General features: G+C 44.9%; 1 protein-coding gene across 47 annotated transcripts in view; it reads right to left on the bottom strand.

The window, feature by feature from the left end:
* The window catches only part of SORBS1 (sorbin and SH3 domain containing 1), a 253867-nt gene that overhangs the window by 90363 nt on the left and 137436 nt on the right, over positions 1–26068 (bottom strand). For 19 of the 47 annotated variants that reach the window (XM_032245434.1, XM_032245433.1, XM_032245439.1 and 16 more), the window contains 7 exons: positions 23190–23216; positions 22960–23072; positions 17394–18110; positions 16414–16782; positions 12672–12816; positions 7526–7555; positions 607–779 (listed from right to left, as the gene is read on the bottom strand). In XM_032245434.1, the coding sequence (XP_032101325.1) occupies positions 607–779; positions 7526–7555; positions 12672–12816; positions 16414–16782; positions 17394–18110; positions 22960–23072; positions 23190–23216 (1574 nt within the window). The remainder of the gene's footprint in view (positions 1–606; positions 780–7525; positions 7556–12671; positions 12817–16413; positions 16783–17393; positions 18111–22959; positions 23073–23189; positions 23217–26068) is intronic. The other 28 variants (XM_032245448.1, XM_032245449.1, XM_032245463.1 and 25 more) reach the window with 6 other exon arrangements.

Genomic DNA, 26068 nt, shown 5'->3' with positions numbered 1-26068 from the left:
TTCCCCGGAATTCCTTAGAGTCTGCAGGACTGGCAGGCCTGTGCTGCCAGGGAGAGTGGGGTCAAGGATGCCACAAGACCTGCTCTGTCCGGTAAGCGTGGCTGGCCAAATACATTCCAAGGTTCCCTTAGAGTTCCCTACTCACTATGGATGACAAGTGATCTCCCATCCAGGGGGATCTTCTTCCTGAACCTATAAACAGGGACCTTGGGCCTCATACTCTCCCCAAAATTCTCTAACCCTAAGGCCAGGAATTTCTCAACACAGAACAATAATGAAGTAAGACTGCCCAGAACATTGTCCCTGGAACACTCACAGACTCAAAGCCTCTGAAAAGTTCTGCAGCAGGGAAATCTGACTTGATCCCACCCAGCTTTTCCTCATGTTTACTTGACCATGAAATCCTTTATTCACAGGACTTATACCATCCAACACCCACTTTGGGAAAAGCTATTGTACACCAAGCCTGGAGAACAGCTCCTGGGGGCTCTGGCACTCATGGGGTTTACAGAGACGATGGTGTGATGGGGTTTGCATGTTCTCAGGGTGTACACTTGTCACGCTCAAGATGAAGCCTAAGAAGGACTTCTAGGTCAATATGCATACCCGGAGTGGGATGCCCACTTCATCCATGGAAACATCGCTTAGGTCCTGAGCGCTCTTCACCACCCGCCTACTATCATCCTTTGCTCTTTTTTCAGCAGCTCTGGCAGGTGAGGTGGGTTTTTCCTGGGTTGGGGCTGAGTCCTGCTCTCCCACTCTTCTTTCTGAGACAGGATCTGGAAATGAAAAGCAATTGTTAGCTGAAGCTCTTTTGGTAGCTGCAAAGCAAAACACTCCTGAACAGGCTAGCTGGCGGGGAGCGTGTTTGCTAATTCTCAACTGGAATTAGTTCTGCTTAGAGTAGGGGTCAGCAAACTATGGCCCATGGGCTGGCCACCTGTTTTTATAAGTAGAGTTTTATTGTAACACAACCATGCCAATTCCTTTACATATTATTTATGGATTCCTTTGCATTACTATGGCCGAGCTGAGTAGCTGTGACAGAAACCATATGGCTTGCAAAGTCTAAAATATTTATCATCTTGTCCTTAAAAAAAAAAGGCTTGCTAACAGTGTGATCAGAGCTTTGCAGAGGTATGCACATTGTGCTCTGGTCAACTGAGTAGTTCTGACTATTCTAGAAATTAAGGAACAGGTAGAACCACAGGAGGAGGCTAAACATTACTTGAAAGCTTTTGATTCCTCTTGAGGAAGTCACTTAACTTTTCTGTGCCTCAGTTTCCTCATCCAAAAACAGAGATAACACTTCTATTGGCAAGCTCACAGCAATGTGGTGAGAGGACTTAACAGGATAACTTATGCCAAAGTGTTCAGGAAGCTGTTCATTGCTAAGTGTACATTACAGATTATTTTTGTTCAAGATTGGAAGTTACAGAGCACTAATAAAGATACCAGATATGATCTGCAGATTATAAAATTACTTAATAGAATCTGGTTTCCAAGCTATGACATTTATTTACTGGGCAGACATTGTGCTCTGCCTTGTGGACATGAAGGTGAGTATTACAGAATCCTAGCCTTCAGGGAGCTTACAGTCCAGCGGGCAGAAAAAGCAAGTGAGCCAGCAATGAGAATGCAGGGTGATGGGGGCCGATTCTCAGAAGAGAAGCCACCCAAACTCACAGGAAGTGTGCTCCAAACAGAGGGAACAGCTTAAATACTTGGGGGTCTGTGAACTACTGAGCTAATTATGTGCCAGGCATTGCACTAAACTCTTCATATACATTATCTCATTTTATCCTCCCAATGATCTGTGAGGAAGAAACTATTATCACCTCTTTTTTTTTTTTTTCTCAATAGTTAAAGGATCGATACACAGAAAAGTTAAAGTATCCTGCATGGGGCCACACAACCAGCTCGTGGCCAAGCTGTGATGTGGCCTAATGACCACCTGACTCTAGCAGTCCTCTCTGAACTACATCCTCTCTTGCCTCCTCCAAAGACAGTACCAAGGTTTCAAGTCTGGGAGCCTGGCCTAATCCAAATGCAGAAGTTAGATCTGGGCTGGGAAAGGGAGGGGAAAATGGCTGCTTCCATTTGAATCATGGTAACCTTGTGAAGACAGCAAGATACTCAATAAGAATGCCCCAGAGACCCCTAGAGGAAATACGGAGGGGCCAGGCATTGCACTATACTCTTCAAATATTTATGAAGTGATGGCTGATGCCAGGGAGATGGCAGAGCTCAGTGGTGGACAGAAGCGCTAAAGTTATGCATGGAGGGACACCACAGTTACAGCTGCAAGGCAAAAGAATCCCCAAAGGGATGCAAAATCGTCCAAGGGACAGGAGATGAACCAGGAAAGTACACAAGGTGCCACCGAACCAGGGAAGACAGAACTCCAAGAAGTGGGTGGTTAAGCGTCAAAAAAAAAAAAAAAAAAAAAAAAAAAAAAAACCCCACAGAAATTGAAGCAGAGGAGGCGGCATTAGATTAGGCAAGAGAGAAGTCACGGGAACACTCCAAGGGAGCAACTTCAGGAGGGCAACGGGGGTGGGTGCCAGATTGCAGGGAAAGGGTTGAAGGTGTGAGCAGGAAGCTGGGGGAGTGAGTGGGGAATTCAGCACAGAGGAAGGAATGTGTTAGATGGTAATTAAAGAGGGTCAAAAGATTAGGGGCAAAAAGGTTTAAGATGGCCAGGTGCGGTGGCTCATGCTTCTCAACACATCAGGAAGCTGAGGCAGGAGGATCGCTTGAACCTAGAAGTTCAAGACCAGCCTGGGCAACATGGCGAGATCCCATGACTACAAAAAATTAAAAAATTAGCCAGGCACATGCCTGTTGTTCCAGCTCTTGAGAGGCTGAGTTGGAAGGATCTCCTGAGCCTGGGAGGCTGAAGCTACAGTAAGCCATGATCATGCCACTATACTCCACCCTTGGCAATAAACCGAGACTTAGTCTCAAAAAAAAAAAAAAGTTTAAGCCAAGGGAGCCTAAAATCCTATCAGTGAGAGTGAGGTCCATGAGGTAAGGATGAAGGGCATCAAAATGTGCTGTGGCAATTAGTAAGTGCTCAGTTAAAACCTGCTCATTGATTGACTGAGGACAGGTTCTCGTCTTTGAGAAAGGATAAGGTACAGACTGTTGGCTGGGGGACAAACTTGGGAGCAAAGGAAGAATGTGAGGACACAGGCAAAGTTGTAACAAAGTCAGAGATGCCTGTGAGTGGAGGAGATGCTGGAGAAGTGGGAGAAACACTGACGTCAGCATGCTCAGGTTCTACGACTTTCAGTCTCCTCCGTGGGGTGACTGCCCACACCCAAAGGATTTCTAAGCTTAGTAAGTGCTTCCGAAAGCCTGATCCCTGGCAGCATCACCATCAATGTCAAAGGATGTTAAGACCAGATTGGCTTCATGGAATGGGTTCTCATGCTCCCAGAAAATTCCAATGGGAGGCCAAGGATTTGGCAGGAAGCCTGGAAGAATAGAAGGATTTCGAGTTATCCGATTCTACCCTTAATATGGCTCTGCTGAGCACTCTCCTCCCACCTGGAAAGGCCTTCTGTTGAGTGTGAGCAGAAGGGAAGAGATGAGGCTGACTTCAAGCTCAGTCTCACCTGGGGCTTTAAGATCATGGTGAGGATCACAGACGCCATTCTCAGGGTTAGGGCAGGTGGCTCTAACAACAGTCACTTCACTGCGAAATCAGGCTGACAGTCCATGGATTTGTCCTAAAGCTGTCAGAGTTCTTTTGATCTACAAAAACTAGCCCTGAATTGTTTTGCTTGAGAAGCTTGTGGTCATATGACTCATCATTGAGTGGATTTCAATATACAGAGAGCTCTTGAAGAAAAAGCGTCCCTTTATACAACAAAAACCTAAAGTGACAATTAACTTAACTGTACCACGCAGATGACAGGGCCAGGCGTTGACACCTGTATTACAATGAAGGCTTGCTGTTTTCTCGGTAGGAAAAAACTGATCCTTCACATAACACCCTGGGAGCATTTCCTTCTAGTCTTTTTTTTTTTTTTCCTAATTACACAGGGTCTCATTCTCTTACCCAGGCTGGAGTACAGTGGCATGATCATGGCTCACTGCAGCCTCAACCTCCCTGAGCTCAGGTGATCCTCCCACTTTTGCCTCCCAAGTAGCTGGGTCTACAGGTATGTGTCACCACACCTGGCTAGTTTTTTTTTGTATTTTTTGTGGAGATGGGGCGTTGCCATATTGCCCAGGCTGGTCTCAAACTCCTGAGCTCAATGAATCTGCCCACCTCTGCCTCCCAAATGATGGGATTACAGGTGTGAGTCACTGCACCTGGCCTCAGTTAATTGTTTGTATTTTTTAAATAAAGACAAGGTTTCACCATGTTGCCAGGCTGGTCTTAAACTCCTGAGCTCAAGCAATGCCTGCCTCGGCCTCCCAAAATGTTGGGATTATAGGTGTGAGCCACTGTAAATCTAGCCTCCTAGTTTTATACTGTGCTTTAAAAAGAAAGGTTCTGAGCCACTAAATAAATGACAATACTGACAGCCTCAGATGGGGCCTCTGTTTGCAGGAGGTGGGATAGCCTCTCTTCTCTTCACATGGAGGGCTGGTGACTGAGGATTACAGCAATGCTCACACTTCTCTGCAGAAGAACGATGGCCTCTCTGTCCCTATGCCAGCCATGCTCTCCCAGCCCTTATCCTATTATCCCATCTGTCTCCCCAAGGGGACTGAGAGGTACCTGAGAACATCATGTAGGCTTCATTCCCAGATGACTCTCCCTGAACATCAAACCGCATGGAGGCTCAACAAAAATCCGCTACAGAGAGGGAGTCTGGCAGCCCTGGAGTCCCGTCCCCATAGGTGATGGATAAGCTTACTTGCTCTGAGAGACTGGAGAGTGCCAACCCAGCCAGCCCTCTCTCTTTCGGGAGCTCCTGAACAAAGCGGTACTACTTCTTTCAAAGCATAAACTAATATTTAGTGAGCACCTACTTTAGGCCCCACTCTATCAAACATCAGTGGATCTGTCCCAAAACTCAGGGAACGCAATAAGATCAGGCTTATTTCAGAGCCAAGGAATAAGCCGGAGCTGCCAGCACAGTGGAGCCATCCTCACTTTTTCTTTTTAATTTTTTTTTTTTTACAGGTGTGCACCACCATGCCCAACTAATATGTGTATTTTTAGTAGAGAAGGGGTTTCACCATGTTGGCCAGGATGGTCTCCATCTCCTGACTTTGTGATCCACCTACCTCAGCCTCCCAAAGTGCTGGGATTACAGGCATGAGCCACCCCACACTCACATTTTTACTTCTCAATGCACAAAACATCCTCCCCCTTCCTGTCACAATAACACCTCCTCCAGGCTGGGGCAAGGATTACCACCCTTGTCTCCCATATGAAGAAACTGGCTTTGAGAGAAGTCACTCCCACAGAAACAAACAGCTCCAAGAAGGAGGAGCTAGGACCAAGTTCTACATTTCCTAATGTGTGGCTGGAGGCCTTTTTCATCTCGTCTACCCCTCTTTCGAATTCCCACCAACAGGAAGAAGCCCACAGAAGCCACCTTTTTTTTTTTCAGAGCCACCACTCTTAGCAACCTGGGCTGGGGCCAGGGAATGAAGTGGGCTGGAGAGTGGCAGCTGGAGGAGGGGCAGCCAAGGGCACCTTGAGCTCAACCACAGCCTGTCTTGGTCTCACAGCCAAGTCCTGATAAGGCTGAGAGGGTGTGAGAACCCTATGTCCTCCCCACCCAGGCTCACCACCAATCACAGAACAGCAGTGGCAAGAAGTTGCACAGAAATCATGTAGCAGCTATTCAGAAAACAGTGGCTTCTGTTTCCCACCAATCAGGGATTCTTAACCCTGAAGTTCATGAGTGTGTGCAATTCCACAGAAATCATGTGCACATGTTTACATGTGTATGGCTTTTTTTGTTTTGTTTTAAGAATCAATCTATTGCCTTCAGTAGTTTCTCTAAGGAGTCCATGACCAAAGAAAAGTTACACACTTTTGCACCACACAGTTAGCCCCACACTATTCACTGCTCAAGGGCAGCACAGTTCTTTGATGTAACCTCAGATCCCAGCTCAGTGCAGGATACAAAGGAGGCCCTGAATACAACGATAAGTGAACCCACAGAACGCTGCCTGGTAAATGGAATGCACATCTATTAAGCCACACATCTATTAAGCAGCAGCTCAGTGCTGAGCTGTTAATGAGCAGAATCTCATTTGGTTGTCATACAACCTGGGAGTCACCACTGCTTTCCTCATTTGACAGTAAGAAAACTGAAGCCCAGAGACATTATATAACCTGCCTGAGGCAGCACCAGACCCAGGATTCAAAGCAGAATGGCTACAGGAAGCCACAAGGAAATAGCTACACATTTCCCTTCCTGGGTTCTCTCCCCACTCTGACATGGTCCCAATCCTACACACTTTATCAGTGGGTGAGCTAATTCTATTTGTATATGTCTCATTACATTTGCGGTCACTCCCACCATTGTTGGCTCTTGTCACCCGCCACACTCAAGTGTGGTCAGCACAGGGCAGCATCAACATCACCAGGGAGCTGGGCAGAAATGCACATTCTCTTGGCCAGGCACAGTAGCTGGTGCCTATAATCCTGGAACTTTAAGAGGCCGACAGGGGAGGACTGCTTGAGGTCACGATTTGAGACCAGCCTTGGCAACATAGTGAGACTCCATCTCTACAAAAAAAAAAAAAAAAAAAAAACTAGCTGGGCATGGTGGCGCACACCTGTATTCCCAGCTGCTAGGGAGGCTGAGTTGGAGGATCACATGAGCCCAGGAGCTCAAGGGTGTAGTAAGCTATGATTGTGCCACCGTACTGCAGCCTGGGTGACAGAGCAAGACTCTGTTTCAAAAAAAAAAAAAAGACATGCAAATTCTTACCCATAACCATTAAATCCAAATCTCTAGGGGCATGGCCCAGGAACCTGAGTTTTGACAAACTCTCCAGGAATTTCTGATGCCAACTCAAGTTCAAGAAGCAGATTTATTACACTGACTTCTGGGCACTGCTGGTCTGAAGGTTCTCACCTGGACCCACCACCCCAGGGTCATCTACTGGCATTTGGGCTTGCCACCCAACAAGGAGAGAACTTACCCACATCTCTCAACCCCTGACTCCTCACATCCCAGACGGGAGACAGAAGCAGCAGAAAGATGACCTCTTCAGAGAGGCCTGCCATGAACACTCATCTAAAGTAGGACTCCTGGTTCTTTTTACCTAGAACATGCTGCTCTTACCCATAAGGCTCTTATCACAGTTCCGTGGGACATGTTTACTAGTATGGTTCACTGGTCTGGTCTGTCCACCGGCCTACAAGCTCCAGGGAGGCAGGAACTATGCTTATTTTCATCATCTTGGTAGTCCAACAACAAAGACTCTCCCAAAACACATCAGAGGATCTCAGAAGATTTTGCTGATTGAACATCGGGTAGTGACCGGAAGACGGTTTCAACAGGAACAGGGGTTAACATGTAAATAAATATTTCTCACCTACCTGAAAGGCTACTGAGTCGTTTTTGCTGTTCTGTGATTTAAAAAAAAACAAAAAAAACAAAAAAAAACATGGTTTAAGTGAGATTTATACAGTACATAGCAAGACCAAGAAGCCCTGTCATAACTAGTTAGGATCTCAACACTGCATCCTCTCACTGTCCTCTGGACTTAGATGCTACAATGTGCATGAAGTCATCTGACTGCAGGCTAGCTGCATCATTAAAGTGCATCAGCCACTGCATCATTAGCGCGGCTCCCACTACGCCAGAGTGGTGTCTCCCAGCCCGCCCCACTCCCAAATCTGCACCAGGATTCAGGGGACTGCCACAATTTTCTAGCTGTTTATATCTTATCTCAAGATGATTCAATCACAGAAGGGAATCCACCCAGCCCTCCAGCTTCAAGTGAGTAAGACCTTATATGATCCCAGTCTTGGTACCTTTTGAGGGAAATGTAATTATAATCATAACCATGTCAGTGACCATCTCTTGAGAGCTCGCTAAATGCCAGAAGTTGTTTTAGCGCTTTTACAAATAACACTTGTAAACTTTGCAACAACTCTAGCAGTTAGTTGGCTACAATTATTCTTTCCCATTGTACAGAGGAGAAAACTAAGGCCTAGCCTTAGCCACTGTAGTAATCTGGCTTGTCCAGAGTACAAGAGAAATCTTTAAAAAATCAGCAATGGCTGAGAGACTTCAGATAAGGGGCACAAATCACCCAAGATAACTGAAAATCAGCCTGATCTAGAACCTGGATTCCTGACTCCTAGTCCAGAGTTCATTCCAATTCTAGTAATCAAGAACTTGCTGGTCCTGTGCATTGAAGGGCTATTGGTTTCTCACCATCCTGGGCACTCGCATGGAAGGGAAGCCACTACATCCTTTGCAGAGTCCTATGTGTGCGTGCTATGAGATGAGAGCACAAAAATGACCTTTACCTCCCACAGCTGCTAAATATAAAGCAGCCACATAGATAAAAATAGAAAATTTGCCAACCCATGGGTACTGTCATCATTCCCCTTGGCTGCATCCTCACCTTCCTGCTACAATCAGTATGAACCCGAAGTAAACAGCGAGCAGCGCAGGAGCTCACGGCCTAGGAGGCGGTGCCTGGCCACTTCTGCCACGTGGATGAGGTTCATGCTGGCTGAACATGCAGAAGCCCAGTGCAGCTAGGCCTCAGCTCTGCCAGTAACTTCCAGATGACAATAGCCAATCACTAAACCTCTCAGCCTCCGTTTCCTTGTCCGTTATGTCAAAGTGTCCTGTGTACTAAGGAGACCTATGGTTCCGACACACTATTCTGAAGGCTGCTGAGCTTCAGCCAGCAGAAGTGAATGTATTCCATTTAAAAGACCACGTTGTCAACATGGCAAAACCCCATTTCTACTAAAAATAACAAAAATCAGCCAGGCATGGCGGCACATGCCTGTAATCCCAGATACTCCAGAGGCTGAGGCACAAGAATTACTTGAATCTGGGAGGCAGAGATTGCAGTAAGCCAAGATCGTGCCACTGATCTCCAGCCTGGGCTATGGAGAAAGACCCTATCTCAAAATAAATAAATAAGACTACACTGGCCAGGCACGGTGGCTCATGCCTGTAATCCCAGCACTTTGGGAGGCCAAGGCAGGCAGATCCCTTGAGCCCAGAGGTTCAGGACCAGCCTGGGCAACATGGTGAAACCTCGTCTCTTCAAAAAATATTTAAAAATTAGCCAGGTGTGGTAGCATATATCTGTGGTCCTAGATACTCTAGAGGCTGAGTAAGAGAATCACCTGAGCCTGGGAAGCCGAGGATGCAGTGAGCCATGATTGCACCACTGCACTCTAGCCTTGACAACAGAGTAAGACCTGCCTCCAAAAAAAAAAAAAAAAAAAAAAAAAAGAGACTCCGTTGTCTCCAGTTCTGAGGTGTGAAATGGCCTTTCTTTCCTAGGATGACATGCAATGCAGATAACAGTAAGCCACTTTTAGTGCTGTTATTTTAAAGCATTAGAATGAAACCAGACTGTTTTATGTGTCTGTAAGGTAAGTCTGGGAACCTCTGACCACTAGCTCTCAATGTGGTTTAAGCTCACTGAAAATGTAGAATCTCGGGCCAGGTGCGGTGGCTCACGCCTGTAATCCCAACTCTTTGGGAGGCCGAGGCAGGCAGATCACGAGGTCAAGAGATCGAGGCAATCCTGGCCAACATGGTGAAACCCCATCTCTACTAAAAATATAAAAATTAGCCAGGCATGTTAGCGGATGCCTGTAGTCCCAGCTACTCAAGAGACTGAGGCAGAAGAATTGCTTGAACCCGGGAGGTGGAAGTTGCAGTGAGCTGAGATGGCACTGCTGCACTCCAGCCTAGTGACAGAGCAAGACTCGGTCTCAAAAAAAAGAAAAAAAAAAAAAAGAAAGAAAGAAAGAAAATGTAGAATCTCATCTCCTCCACCCCAAGCCTTGTGAGGCTGAACCTGCAGGTTAACCAGACTCTCAGGATCCTATGCACATAGACTGAGAAGCCCTGAGCAAGGGGACCCACACACCTCTTTTAACCCTGAGAGTTTTCCGATTCAAGGCCTCCCTCCCAGACTGATGGTAAGTGACTCGCCTTCAAACCCATGTGGTGTGAAAACTCAGGAAAGAAGGCGAAAGGGCTGTGTTGTTCACAACCATCAGTGCCAGCCCAGAGGCTGAGTACCCCTCAGTGCCTTTCTAGTAGGGGGAAGCTGGCTTGGAGAGACAGGATTATTGCCACACTATGCCCTGGGACAGTCTTAATAAAAAAAAAAAAAAAGGGCAGGGGGGAGGCACTTTTTTAGTATGACTAAACTAGAATTCCAGAAGTGCAGTAAAGTTATTCCCTCAGGAGACTTTGCAATAGTTAAGAAATTATTTTTAAGGGTACTGTTTATGAAGCAAAGCAGAGCTGCCTGGTTAGGCAAATTCCAAAGCATGCCAAAAACACTTGACCTAAACCCCATTTATGATTAGTAACACAGGGCTGGGCCAGCGAAGCTCTTCTATTCTTCTCAACCCTTCCTGTGCTACCTGCTTAGTGAACATATGGTTTTGCTCTTTATGGAAAGCTACGATTTAATTCCAAAAAATTAGCGCCATTACATGTATCCTTTTCTGAAGGATGTGTGTCTCAGGCTGCACAATTCTGATTTTTAAACCCAAGGGCAGGACTTGGACAAAAGAGAAAGGCATTTGGGTAAATAAGAGGAATCAATCTATTCAAGAAAAAACAAAAAGGAACTACAGGCATTTCCGTGCCCAAAGATGTCTCACAAGGTGTCATCAGAGGGACTTGGCAGAAGCAGCTGACATTACACTTGGCATTTCCCAAAAACCAAGTTGCCTTGGGAATAAATCTCATTTTTAAAGAAGCTATCTGTCCTTCTGGGAACTAACTTGCTTCTGTTTGACTGAATTTAAAAAAAAATATATGAGTCATAAGGAAATTCAGAGAAACAAAATTTTACTTTGTCCTGTATTACAGACACTTTCTGGGCAAGGAAAGTCACTGCCAGTAAGGCGCATGGCACCGCAGAAGGAGAATGGGCTCCTGCATGGTTCATTGTGGGAGCTGGGGCCCTTCTTTTCTTTTGAAGAACACAGATTCATGGGTGAAAATTAATACAGGAGCTACACATAGTGAAAAAAATAATGAAACTACTAAAACAACCTTAAGATTTTAGTGGAAAACTCTGAAGTGAAAGAAAATGTTTTATTCATCTGTTTTTCAAGTTAGAAGGAGAAAACAGAAAAACTCTATTTAGTATGGAAAACAATTAAAAATAGACTCCAGTCCCATTCTCATTCAAATTAATGCAGAGAGAAGGGGGAGGGGAGGGGAGGGGAGGAAAACTATGAAGCAGGAGAGCACAGAGTCGTCAAGAAAAGGATGATGTGAGCTCTGAACAAAACAATTAAACCTCCACTGTTACTGAAAATTCAGACGAATGAGCCCTTTCTACAAGTGGAAACAGCTTGAAAACCTTACATTTCACGCTACAAAGGACTTTTGTGAAGAGAAAGTGTATTTCTCTATGGAATTCCGAAAAGGAAAACTTGGGATTTTGAATCACCATCTGGAATTTTAAAGCAGAAGGGTCAACATATGCAATGACTACCGCAAAGCACTTCTGCTTCACCCCACCTCAAGGCTTCTCTGCTTTTCTTGTTGTTTTTGTTTTTGTTTTTGTTTTTGAGACAGTTTCGCTCTTGTTGCCCAAGCTGGAGTGCAATGGCGTGATCTCCATTCACCACAACCTCCATCTCCCATCAAGCAATTTTCCTGCCTCAGCCTCCCGAGTAGCTGAGATTACAGGCATGAACCACCATGCCCAGCTAATTTTTAGCAGAGACAGGGTTTCTCCATGTTGGTCAGGCTGGTCTCAAACTCCCAACCTCAGGTGATATGCCCACCTTGGCCTCCCAAAGTGCTAGGATTACAGGTGTGAGCTACCATGCCCAGCCTCCGCTTTTCAGAGAAATAGGAAAACCAACCAGAAGCAGTCAGAGACATTATAGAAAACAAACACAAAAACTCTAAGCAGAGCTGCCTAGAACCACATAGTATAAACGGCTGGCAAGAATGAAGGCCAATGAGTCGTCAAGAAAAATTCAATAGTCTCTGTTTTCAAGGTTACAAAAACATGTTTTATATTCTAAAAAATGGTCTACACGATATGTTTTCTTTTTTAAAATTTGGTACTCCAAATTCTGCTCTCTAGAAATTTCATAATGTCAAAAAACTAAATCATTTCAGATACTATTTAAAAGAGGTATTATTGTACCTAGATTTTTGAAGCTAAACCTCTAATTACAATCAAGAGACACAAACTTTTTCCTTTCTTCTTTTTTTTTTTTTTCCTGATGATACGATTTGCAGAAGACAACCATGAACACCCAAGGAGTGGAACTAACCCAGCTTACTTATTCAGACAGTTGACATCACCTCAAATCAGGGGCCTCTGTCTGCCGGGGTTTATTTTATGGCCCACAAGAGTGAGTGAACTGGGGCGAATGGCCTTGGGAAACAATGGGATTTGTGAATATTTATGTGAAATAACAGAATTTTTTACCCAGGTATCATGGAATAGCTACGCTGGTTCCCGTGGGCTGGGAGTGGGGCACGAGTCTCTCTTACCTCGATTGTGTTGCAAGAGCACAATAGTAGGGTTGACAATCGTTGTGGAGGGATAGGCGGAAGAAGGCTTGCTAACTGGTGGAAAGGCTTGGGAATCAGTTCCAACAAGGGAAGAAGAAACTTCATTTAGTAGAGGACTGGAATCCTGAAACAAACAAACAATGTAACTAACTGTAAATATAAAAAGCTAGCTTTAATGTTTTTTAAAAAGAAGAAATGTAAAGCTTTACGATCATCTTAATTATAAAAAGAAATGCAATCCACGAGACACGTCATATCATTAATTCCAGTTAGAAGTTTAAGCTGGAATGGTTATTCTCTTTGCTGGTATTAGTACAGGGCAGAGGAGAGAGGAAAGGTGAATGTTACTGCAAGTCTCAGCAACATCATTCATTATGTCCACCTGCTAACAGTTGTGGGTCAATCCAGTTACTGAAAAACCAAATTCAAATCAAAGTAGAATAACATGCAAAACTCATGCAATTCCAAATGCGATCCAAGAACAAGAGCTGGTTTAATTGGAAAAAAATCAGGGAAGTTTAGTACACTGTACAGAGAAATGCAAGACAACGTGAGGACAAGAAGACATTAATGTAAGAACAGGAAGGAGTTGAGCAGCAGTTTTTTCAGAAAGCTACTCTTAGCATCAGCTTCACTGAGCAATTTTCCTGGTGCTTGCTTCTGAGATTTGGATATTATCCTATCCTACTGTGACATTTTTTCATTCTAATATTAAAGTGATAAGATCCCTAAAGACTTGTGAGAATCCTGACCTTAAAAACTGAAGCATCTGCCAGAAATGCCAATAAAATCATTAATACTAACATTATAATCTGCATATTGGGGATAATGCCAGTCTTTTAAAACAAAGTAACACCCCAAAAGGTAGTAAGGATAGTTAGACAGTTTTCTCCATATCTATACATTTCCATTTTTGAGTTTATAAACACTAGATTGAGGATGCTCTTCCTAAAAAGCTTTAAGAACAAGATTTTGATAGTTGCTCTTGAGGCAATAATTATCTTGAAGCAATAATCAGAGATCAACTCCTGTGAAAACACCCACAGGATGAGGGCCACCCCCTCACTCATACCTAGCCCAATACCCTGCAGATAGCAGGTGCTCAGTAAATGCCACGTGAATGACAGGTGGCATCTTCCAGCATTGGTGTGTCTGAGCAAATGTTTGTAGCAAGAAAACAAGTGCTTATCAAAAGAGGACGTGGGCATCAGCACCCAGGACAGCTCCCGACACATAGTAGGAGTGTCACAGCACTGCCTAGCGCAGTGTATCTCTTCTGAAAGTCCGCTAAACAGCTGCCACTGTTTACTTATGAGGGGCAACTCAATTTCATGAATAAAACCTTTTCTCAAGACTTGAGAAGCACAGTATGATTTTATACAAAAGTGTCTCACCTCGATTCCTCTATTTAGAAAGTGAAAAATAATTACACTTTTCCTAACTTATCTCCAAAGTGATATAATGATGATAAATGACATATCATTAAAAACTCTCTGAATTCATCCAAGAAACACAAAATATCAGGCATACAGCTCTTTAAAGTATAAATGTCTAATGTGATGTTTGGGTGGATCATATGAACATTAAGCATTTTACAAATTTTACTTTGTGTCTTATTATTGGAAAATCACAAAAACAGCTATTGACTAAAGAGCTCAAACCAGTTAACACAACTTTTATTCTTCCTTCTTTCTCTCAAATAGCTACAGATGGAGCAGGCGTCAGCTCACAACTCAGATACCATTCACAGAGCAGGAGGAGGAATCCAAGTAGTTTCCTTTTTCACCTCTGCTACCCAGGGCCAAGCCAGAAACTATCAGGCCAACAGAGGTCCTTCTGGGAGGTCTACACCAGGCTGATTAGTCAGGTTTGAGAAATCGAGGACACTGTCCCAACTAATCTGTCCTGGTACACCTAAAACAAACTTGATATGAAAACCTAGGTCTACACAAATGATAAATTATAGGATGCACAATAAAACTGCTCAAAATGGTCTGGAGGACACTAAACGTAAGACTCACTTTACCCACTGCTCCAGGCAAACATAATCCGTTTCAAAAGGAAGATGCCTCAACTCCCCAAAACAAGAATGGCTTCTAAATTCTAAGTTCAGCTGAAGGTAGAGAGGAATAGATCAGGGAATAATCTAGCATTTTTCTCCAATGGAGCTAAGCTGCAAAACTCAAAGCTAGAAGATATCCAAGCCCACAGGCCATGCTGGGCCTGGTCCTGACCTAACTACATTGCACAGCTCTAGAGATTTCGGAAGAGGGCCCAGCTCAGGACATAACAGTTCCCAGCTTTGATGTGCTTGATGCCTCATTATAATTTATCTAATAAGCCAAATAAAAAGTTTCCTTGCTGCTTTCTGCATGACTGGCTTTGACTTAACAAGCCATTTGGAAAAGTTTTGCAGGCATACCTCTTTACACAAAGGTATGTCAGTAAACGCTTAGTTCCATCGGCCAATTGCATGACCCACTAGATGACTGTATCTCAAAATGTAGTGTGTGGACCCCAGCATCTGAAACCCCTGAGCACTTCTTACCAAGTGAGATTCCCAGGTTTTTCTCCAGACCCCTCAGTCAGAAATTCTAGGAGTATAACCTGGGGGAGACCATTTCAACAAGCCTCCCTGACCCTCAGATGAGCCCAAGTACACAAAGCTTGAGAAGTGACCTCCTACCCCAAAAAACCCTTTGAGAACAAGGCCCTGACTCATGGTTGTACCCATGGTACTGAGCAGAATGCCTAGACCATGGCAGAAACTCAATGATGAGTTGCTAACTAACCAGTTACTTGCTTTTGAGTGACTGGTCCTCATTTGTCAGGGCAAGTCCTCAGCAACATGGCTAACATTCACTATCCACCTTCTCTATGTCAACCCCTGTAACAGGAACTTTTACTACTCGATCCCACCGAACCCCACAGCCCTATGAGGAGATTCACGTATCCCCATGTTACAACTTGCACTGAAGTTATCAGATTATCTCAATTCCCAGAGCTCCTAAAGGAAAAGGAGACCCAAGCACTTTGACAGCTTTTTCGCTAAAGCACTTGGGCTTTCCCGTGGCCACTGGTAACCCGTTTTGCCACAAAGTCTCCTGGGACCTCCTCCTCAGGGGCTCTAACAACTGCCTGCCTTTTGAGGTAAAAGTCCTAACATTTGTACAGGGCTTTCAGACCCACTTGCTCACTTAAAGTCAACTCTCTTATTTAAAAAAAAAAAAAAAAAATCCTAGTATCTGTCCTTTCTGTATACTACAGAGTTTATTTACTCACTAGGTCAGCGAGAGAGTGAGTCTTTTCCTCTCCAGATCTCCCCACTTCCTGGCAACTAGCACCCACCACACCTGCCGTTGCTTTTCCCGTAATTCTTCAGCTTGCCTCGGCTCTCCATGTGACCACCCGCCTGGCCTGTGAAAAGCATGGCCAGTCAACATCGAGGCCACAAGTAATGTCTTCTGAGGGAGAAAGACGTGTATTCCCAACAGGACAGAGCAGAGGGGGCACTGCAGAGATGGGGAACGGCCCCAAGAGACCCAGGGAAGACACACAGGAAGCATGCACGTGAGTGACAGGGGACACGGCTCCAGTCATCACGCAGGCACAGCGGCAGTCAGTGCTTTCCTCAGAACTCAGCGCTTCAGTGAGAGGGGGATGTGACTGCTGGGAGGAGACATTCAGGAAAGCTGTGGGGAAGGGAGTCCAGCAAGCTTACGGTACTCGAAACAGCTCCCGTGAGGTCAGGCTCCGAGACTCTGCGGAGGTCCTCCGGGGTGGGAGGGACCAGCGGAGGTGGTGGTGAGAAGGATGGTGGCGTCTGGCTAAGGGGGGCAAAGGAGCCAGAGGTGCGGGCTGGCTGGCTGTGGTGGGGCCACCTCTGTAGATGAGGGGGAATGAAATCATCTAGAGTCGGGAAGGTCAGAGGTGAGGCTGCAGAGGCGGTCGCTGGGATTGTGGGGACGCGGCCAAGAGGCCCCAGAGGTGCTGGCGATCTGGCCGTGCCTTCTTGCCCTCTGTCAGTGTTAACCAGGTAGAGAGGGACAACTATTACCTCCGGCTGGGCTGCACTGGAGGAAGTGGCATCCTGTGAAAATAAGGGGGTCGTTATGGAAAGGGGAAGGACATGAGGAAGGAATTCCAGATTTAAACAGTTGAGAGTGGGCATGCAGTGAGGTACTCTGAGAAACATTTAATCAGTGCCCTTTCCTCAGGGTACATGAGACAGTCGGAGCTGGCCAGCTGGCCTTCTGACACTCCATGACACAGAGGGAACCCCATCCAACTCCACTTTTCATCCATCTATTTTTGAATCCTTTTAACACTTTATGAGGGAGGAAGGGAGAACAACAGAACAGGCAGGCAGGCGGTGTTTAACCCCACAACCCTGCCATAGAGCCTAAAAGCTTGAGAGTAAATACAATTTCTTTGGCACCTTGTAAAAAAACATGAACAATGCATATCTCACCATGTTATTAGTCTCCGGATTCCACGCTCCAGCATACTTACACATTTACAGAAAAGAGAGACAGACAAAGAGAGTACTGTGCTGAGATGTGCAGACAGAAGAATTCGGGATTCAAGCCACAACAATATTAATGAGGAAAGGGAGGGTAGGGCAGCCCAGTGAACAATGAGCTGCTCTCATCAGTTTTGAAAGACAGTGGAGAAGACACACAAACATTCCTCATTTCTTGCCTTGGCTGGATAACTCGGCTGCAAAAGGTAAGATTCTTTGCTCTTCTGTTTTTCGGGATCAGAGATAACCTGGGGGCCTAGTACAGGTGGTCTCACATCTGGGAACGAAGGCCACGTCCCCAGGGAAGGACTCTCGCCACGGTTAACGGCATCTTTACCGATGTCAAAGAATAGCTTGGGAGGGTCAGGAGGAGGAGCAGGGGGTGGTTTTCCTGTGCCGGCTGTGCAGGAGACAGGGCTGGGAGCCGGTGCTCGGGTGCCTGCAGCCTCTGAGGGAGTGTCTTTGGCAGGGTCACGTGCAACACGAGAGGAGTTTTCTGACGCCGCCAGGCAAATGTTATTGGATAAACAAGGTACATATAAGCTGCTGACCTTTTTATTCCCAACTGCCTCATGACATGGGTTAGAGCTCACATTCTTATGATAAACTCTCCTGGTGGCTGCACAGTGCTGCTGGGGTTGGGATGAAGCACTGGGAAACGTGGAGTCCGAAAGCAAGGAACCAGGGCACACCACACCTTTGGGAGCCGATCCAGCTGCCAGGAGGACAGAGATGGGCTGGGGGTGTGAGGGGTTCTGTGGGCTGGGGGTGCCAAGTGGGACGTAAGGCTTTGGTGAGCTCATGTAGAGAGAATCCTTGTAGGTATTGTGGATGGTGGGGGACTGCCATGCAAAGCGGTCCTTTTTAGGAAGAGGAGGGTGTGGGCGAGAGGGAACCTTTAGCAATATTTTCAAGATATGTTATCAAACAGGGAAAAAAGAAAGAGGAGGGGAAATGGAAAGAAGGACGATCATTAGAAACAACAGCATTACATGATCTGAAGCAAAAACAATTCTTAACACGTTTTTCAGCAAATCCTTGGGTTAGACTCCTCATAGTATCCACAATTCTCTCCGAGTGAAGGCAAAGACTGCATCCCACTCACCTGGAGAGGCAGGCCTGACTCTCCTTTGCATACAGGGAGGCTGAGCCCAGCCCATAGCAGGTTACATTCTACATTAATTTTGATACCAATCCTTGGCTGACTGCATCTTTATTAGATGCCCTGACCCAAGAAGGGCACCAAGTGAACTAAGCACCAGTGGGAGAAGCCCCAAAGCCCCCAACTCCCTCTTCAACCTCCTTCGCTCAAGATTTATCTTCAAGCCTTTGGTTTTAAAAGTTTATGTTCACTGAAACTCTTTTGAGTGCTTTTCATTCTTTTCCTTAGGAAAAGAAGAATTGGAAGAACAGTCCTTATTTGTGTTCACAGGAGACAGATGTCCTGAGTCACTGAGATTTAGCACTCAATTCCATAAGCATAACAAATTAAAGCACCCTAAGAGAAGAATGCTAAGGATTTTTGAATATACATGTGTTCTTTTCTCAAAGGAAATAATTTGATGAAACTAATTATTAGAAAGAAGACAAGCATGAGATTAAAAGCACACAGTCTCTCATTTTTGATGCACACAAAAAGGGGACTAGGCAATGAAGGAGTTAATTGGCCTACCGGATTGGACTGTGCCTAGTTTATCAAAATCCAGCCCCATCCCCATCTCACCCAGCCCACTACCACACAAAGGGGATCAGTCCTAGAGGTAAATGATCAGCCTCGGACTCACAGCCTAAGCCCAAAGCTCTGGCTACAAGCCCAGAGGTACACACAGCATTCCCTCGCTTCTCAACACTGCTCCTCCTTGGGTCTCAGTGGAACAGACGGTCGGGAAATGGAGTGACCTTCCAGTCAGATTCTCACGTCAATGACAGTCATCTGCCAATCTGCAGCTCAACTGAGAATTAGACTATACGATAAGGAAACTTCATTTTGCTAGATTTTCTTGAGTGGCTCTTTTTCTTAAAGATATCCCAGTTCTAGAAGAATACCAGAACTTTCCTCCAAACTGTACAAGTGAACTATATTAGAGTTTGGTCAACATCAAGTGAATTTTGACCAAAAATGGGGCGGGTACAAGAATGTGGGTCTATTTGGAATTTATTTATTGTTATTTATTTATTTATTTTGAGACAGAGTCTTGCTCTGTCACCCAGGCTGGAGTGCAGTGGCGCAATCTCAGCTCACTGCAACCTCCGCCTCCCTGGTTCAAGTGATTCTCCTGCCTCAGCCTCCCGAGCAGCTAGGACTACAGGCGCACACCATCATGTCCAGCTAATTTTTTTTATTTTTAGTAGAGACGCGGTTTCACCATATTGGCCAGGCTGGTCTCAAACTCCTGGCCTTGTGATCCACCCTCCTCAACCTTCTAAAGTGCTAGGATTACAGGCGTGAGCCAATGCGCCTAGCTAGTTTTATTTTATTCTTATATTTGTGGCACACGGGTGACAAGAAGAAAGAATCTTAGAAAGAGCAAATAGGTAAAAAATATTTTAAAGTTTTATGGGTTGGGTACTGTGGCTTAAGTTTGTAATCCCAGCACTTTGGAAGACCAAGGCAGTAGGATCGCTTGAGCTCAGGAGTCTGAGACGAGCCTGGGCAATATAGCAAGACTCTGTCTCTACAAAAAAATTTAAAAAGAAATAGCCAGGCATGGTAGTACACACCTGCAGCCCCAGATACTAAGGAGGCTGATGTGGGAGAATTGCTTGAGCCCAGAGGTCAAGGCTGCAGTGAGCTGTGATGGCACCTCTGCACTCTAGCCTAGGTGACAGAGCAAGACTCTGTCTCCAAAAAAAAAAAAAAAAGTTTTATGAGTCCAGATTAGAACATCAACCCAGAAACAGTAAATAACCTATTCCTTAAACTCAGTTTTCAAGGTACAAATAAGGTAATTGGAGAAGCAGCTCATTTGGATATCATTGGTTAATTCAATGCCTAGCCTTTCACAGGGCACCCATGACAGTGCCAGCGGATATGTACCAGACAAAAAAGCTAAAATGAACAGTCCCTCTCTAGCAGTCAGCAACAGCAAAAGCTTTCAGGTGAACTCATTTGGTTTCAGTGAGCATGTTTACAGACTAAAGGATTCTATAAACAAATCACTTGGGCTAGCACGCACCAAAGGGACTGCTAGGCACGCTGATAATGGCTATAGGGAGGTAAGCAAAAGATCATTTTGATTTGAGCTCAGATTTACTCTTACTGTCAGCTCAAATGTCCCATATGTGATTTCTTCTTGTCCAAAGATAGAAATCAGCTTCAGTGAGTTTCTAACTTATTTCAGCTATTGCCATATATGGTGCCAGGGATGCATTACATCAGCCATGAGCCTTTCCACAGCCTTGACCCTGTAGAGAGGACACTTCCCCAGAGGATCAGCAGTGCACTCAGATCCAAAGGTCTCCTGCCCTGGGGCTTCTTTTAGTCCTAAATAATTTTTTTGTATTGTAAACACAATACAACACACAGGCAGGAACTACACAGGCAATTTGCATTCTGCCCAGTTGAGAGAAAGGAGTAGTAGTCCAGTTGACTACAAATGAAATTCTATGTATCTTTTTAGAAGGCGGGTCAGTGAAAATATGAGGCTTCTGGAATAAGCTGGTATGTTTATAGTTTGTACATTTCTATCAACTACTAATTCCCTTGTATAAGCCAGTGCATACTTACAGCTCTGGCAATGACTACACAGACAAGAAGTCATGTTTCCAATGTGTGACCTAAAGGTTCCTGAAATTTGGATGCCTGATGTTACACTGAATATGCCGGATAAAACCTCTTTATCAGCAATTTACCAGGTTCCCTGAAAGGGAACCCCAGTAAAAAGAAAATTATTGGATGGTAACAGATAAGAAAACACACACTGTAAAAGACATTATAGGGTGTTCACCCTTATAAACTGAGGGCAGTGTTTCACACAGTGATCTGAACACAACAGAGATGCTCAATAAAGCTGTGTTAAATAAATGTATTTTAAAAGAAGTTGTATTTACTTCACATGCTTTTAAAATTATCTTTTCAAAAAAGCTGTTTCAGAAGTCAAAAAGAATTACTGAGTTACCCTTTGAACTAAGTCACTGACGACATGCTTCTACATTTGGTCTGAATTAATCAGCACTGTTTCTTAATCTGCACAGAGCTGATGGCACCCATGAGATGGCTGAAAAGGAAGTGTATCTGCCACAGGCAGCACATTTATACACTGCGAAAGGGTTTAGGAATGGGAAAACCATGGCAAGTCATTTACCAGACAAGTGACCTCCCCAGTCCCTGTGTCTAAAGAGGACTTCAGAAAGCCAGGCTCTTTCACAGCTCCTGGTTCTAACCAGTGACCCTGGATGCATATGGTCGTACCTAGGGAGGAAAGTCATGGCAGGTGGTAGAAAGGCTAAATGTGTTTATTGCTAAATGTGTTTGTTGCCTAAGGCAGACAATTAAGCAACCAATTCCATGCTGGCGAAGACAGACATCTGTAAAGAGAGAGAAAATCATCTCTGATTCAGCTTCATTTCAGCAGCAAGTGCAATTTTACATCCTCAGAAGCAGGAACCAGAGGATCATTGGAGAAGTGGGGTGGAAACTAAGAAGAACCTGCAGAATTTCCAGACTTCTCGTGAGTTCTGCGAACACCTTCACAGAAGGAAGGCACAGGGAAATAGACCACACAAGGAACACATTTCTGCAATTGTTTTTGAGCAGCACAGCTTCCTTTAAGAGAAAGGACTAGGCTAGATGTGATGTCCCACACCTAAAATCCCAACACTTTGGGAAGCCAAGGTGGGAGAATCGTTTGAGGCCAGCTATTAGAGGCCTCAGTGAGCTATGAGGACACCATTGCACTCTGGCCTGGACAACAGATAGAGACCCTGTCTTAAAAAAGGAGAGATGCAGAAAGAGAAAGAAAGGACGGGGGGCGAGGGAGGGATGGAGAAGAGGGGAGGGGAGAGGAGGGGAGAGAAAGGAGTAGTAGTCTATTCCACAGATGTGGCTCCTGTATGTAAAAACGTTCGTCGCAGGTCACCTAAATTAAAACATGGTGTATTCCCTTCATCAAAATGACAAAGTAACAAGAGAAGAGGGAAGGAAGAAAGATCAGGAAAGCCACCTAAGGGGGAAGGACTTAAGCAAAGGTATCCTTACTCCAATTTGTACAGCTGTGGGGGATCTTCTTCTGTAGGATAGAGCTGGGCTGCACTGACATTTTGCCTGTTCCTGGGCTGCTGGACTTAGGGCCTGGCCACAGCTACCTGATCTGAATCTAAGGATACTGTCGCTGGAGTTCTTATAGCCCCATCTCCAGAAAACAACTGTAATAAACACAAGATACATTCTTCTCTTCAATATTACACTCTAAATAATTTTTTTTTAGACATCTCAGACCTTTTTCCTACGTATTCAAGGCTAAATGAATTCCCTCTTTCAGAACACTTCTACATACACAACAAACCTAGAAAGCCTCGGGGCCTATTTTCCAACACCCTGGTACAGATCAGCTTCATTCCATGCCTCTGCTCCCCTTGACCCCAACATACCCCTAGCTTGGCCCTTGCAGAGCTTATCCGGAGTTGTCCAAAAGCTTGAAACCTATTCCATTATCCAGTTGGGAAAGCAGGAAGTCACCGGCCTAAGAGACTCAAGAACAGGTACTGCTCCACCAGTCCCGACCCTCCCCTTGGGCACACGCCTACCTGGGACTTGTCGGAAGGTAGGTTGGGATGCACACTTCTGTAGCCCTTGGCAGCGAGTGAAGAAGGCTGGGCATTTCCATTGGCATCAGCATTGGAAGAAGGCCTCCACTCATCTGAGAAACAGGAAGGGAAAAAACCTCTCACTTACAGGGAATAACTCCCTGGTTCCCCTTTAACTCAGGGGTCCTTGGTAGAAAGCCAGGACGGTAAGAATGCAAGAGAAACCATACCTGCTGACGAAGGCTCTGGCTCCAGCCCTACATGTGGTACAGAAAGGATAAAAGCAAGAAAAGGGGAAAAACAGAAATGGTTACATTGCAGGAAACAAGCATGAACTGCATAGAAGGATGAAAATCCAGCACCCCGTTGTCTGACACAAAATGCCCTCAGTCACGATGGCCTAATTACCATAGGAACCCACTCAAAACCATGATGTGCTCACAGGCACTGACCTTTGAAAACACAAGGCTCACATTCACAGGGATGAAGAAACAATTGTTACTTGACATTCTTGTTTTACAGACAAAAAGGCAACAGAATTCTCTACTGGCTAGTCCCTACTCACTGACTCTCATTCCCCTTCCTCCTGCCTGCTGTGGGCTCAGAATGACCGCTCCCAACTAACAGGCCCAGGAGAGACAGAAGTGTTAAAACACACTTTCCATGGATGTTGGTACTGGGCTAAGGGGCAGAACATGACTTAAGCCAAGAGGTATCTGCTGTGATAAAGACTTTTTTTTCTTCCTGTCTGCTTTTCTTCTTTCCATTAAATGAGCCACATAAACATTTCAAAATCTAATCACCCTTCCTGAGTATTCATCACATTATAAAGCATCCTTGTCTCCCTTCAGCCTTCCCAGCCACTGTCTGATGCATTTCAGGGATACTAAACCTCTCCTACTTTGATCCACATATGAGGCAGCAGAGTGCAGTGGCTACCAGCCCAACCAGGACAACAGCTCGGCCTCAGTTCAAATCCTGGGTCTACCACCTAAGGGTTCTGTGACCCTGGGCAAGTTATAAGCCTCAGTTTGCCCATCTGAAAAATGGAGATAACGATATGCCTGTTTTATAAGTGTTGTTAATAAGAACATATATGCATGTGAAAGGCCTGCCTGGCGAAGCTCAGTAAATATTTGCTATTTATCATCATCTTCTGTACCATCTCTTGTCTCTATTCTCTATCCTTGATCTAACCTAGAGGTCCACAGACTTTTTCTTTAGAGGGCCAGATAGTAAATATTTTAGGTTTTATGAGCCATATGGTCTCAGATGCAAGTACTCAGCTCTGCTTTTGTAGGACAAAGGCAGCCACAGATGATATGTAAATGAATGAGCATGGATGTGTTCCAATAAACCTTTATTTATAGACACTAAAATCTGAATTTCATATAATTTTCATGTGGCATACAATACCATTCTTCTTTTGATTTTTCTTTAAACCATTAAAAAATGTAAAAGCCATTCTTAGCTCGAGGGTTGTACAAAAAAAGGCACAGGCCAGATTTCACTCACAGCCTCGGTTTGCCAATCCCTAATCTGGTCAAGCCTTAACCCCTTCTCCCTGGCTGCCTCCTCTTGCCTCACCATGTAGAGAAAGAGGAACTAATACCGCAGTCTCATTGCCCAAGCCTCCAATTCAGTGTGGGTTCCTCCAGGGCTGGACGTGGGCTTTCCAGATGCCAAGTTGAGATTTACAGACATTTACTCAACATCTCTCTAAGTGCCACTGTGAGTCACTGCTACACCCATGTAGTTTGAGTTCAGTGTACACAACAACTCTGTGAAGTAGGTAATCACTGTCCTTCATGGATGTGGAAACAGAGAGGCCACCTGACTTGCCCAAAGTCACACAGCCAGGAAGTGACAAAGCAGTCGGTCCAAGTCTCCAGAATCCAAACATATCACCGCCGCCAGCCACCAGCCTCACTATCAGCCATGAAATGGACGCTAGGCTTCAGAGAGTTGGTGGGGGCCAAAAAGAAAAAGCAAGGCAGGGTAAAGGTTCTGAGTGATGTTAAATTTCACTTTCTCATCTATAAAATATAATCCTTACCCCATACTCCTCACAGGGAGTATAATTCTCTGATTCTCTCCAATTGAAGAACTGGAGAATCTTTAAGAATAAAAGATCAAGTACATGAAAGTACCTCTGAGTACTTTGCATCCAACCGGATCCCTAGCCCAGAGCTCCCCTCACACCTGGCAGGCCCTTAAACACCAGGTGACATGCTCTGACAAATGGTCCATTGTCCTTCCTCACAGCTATGACTTCCACTGTTCCACCTTCGAAGTTGCTATTTCTAGTCTACCTTTGTCAAATAGGTCTATCAAATTTATTAGATTTATGCATATATGAAATGTCAACAGGTTCTGAGTGCAGGGCTATCTAATGAAGGATGTAAGCTTTGTACATGGAATTGGGAACACATTATTTTGCCCACTTCCTGGTTCTCATTTGGGTTGGTTCTATTCAAGTGACATTAGCAAACAGGGATGTAATGGAAAGCTGAGATGTGAACTGTTCTTCCAAACCTCCAGGTATCATGAAGGGACCATCATTGTGACATCAGATTGCCTAGTTTCAGCCCTGAGTCTCTATCTTGCTAACTGTACATACTGCAACAAGTGACCTGGCCGCACCTGTGAAATGGAGTTAATATCTACCTCTTTGAATCATAAGCACTAAATGAAAGTATCTGGCATAAAGCATGTGCTTTGCAAAATCAGAATTCAGAGCATAAGGGGAAAAAAACCCATGGACAAAAATGAGCATTGTTGATCTCTGCCATGTGATTAAATAGCTTTAAGATCCTCAGGGAAAGATCCACTTTTTCTTCTCATTCCAAGTCTTTAAAACTATTCTCCTTACCCTACCCCAAAAAGGCAGTTCCCAGGACCTCTTAAATGTTCCTCTCTTTTTTGTTAAAGGACAGCTGTATTTCTTTTTTTTTTTTTGAGACGGAGTTTCGCTCTTGTTACCCAGGCTGGAGTGCAATGGCGCGATCTCGGCTCACCGCAACCTCCGCCTCCTGGGTTCAGGCAATTCTCCTGCCTCAGCCTCCTGAGTAGCTGGGATTACAGGCACGCACCACCATGCCCAGCTAAT

The sequence above is a fragment of the Sapajus apella genome, unplaced genomic scaffold, assembly GCF_009761245.1.
Source record: "Sapajus apella isolate SASKATOON/1434 unplaced genomic scaffold, GSC_monkey_1.0 scaffold58, whole genome shotgun sequence".
Taxonomy (NCBI): domain Eukaryota; kingdom Metazoa; phylum Chordata; class Mammalia; order Primates; family Cebidae; genus Sapajus; species Sapajus apella.
The sequence above is the reverse complement of the archived record's forward strand: the minus strand, read 5'-3'. Positions and strand labels throughout refer to the sequence as shown.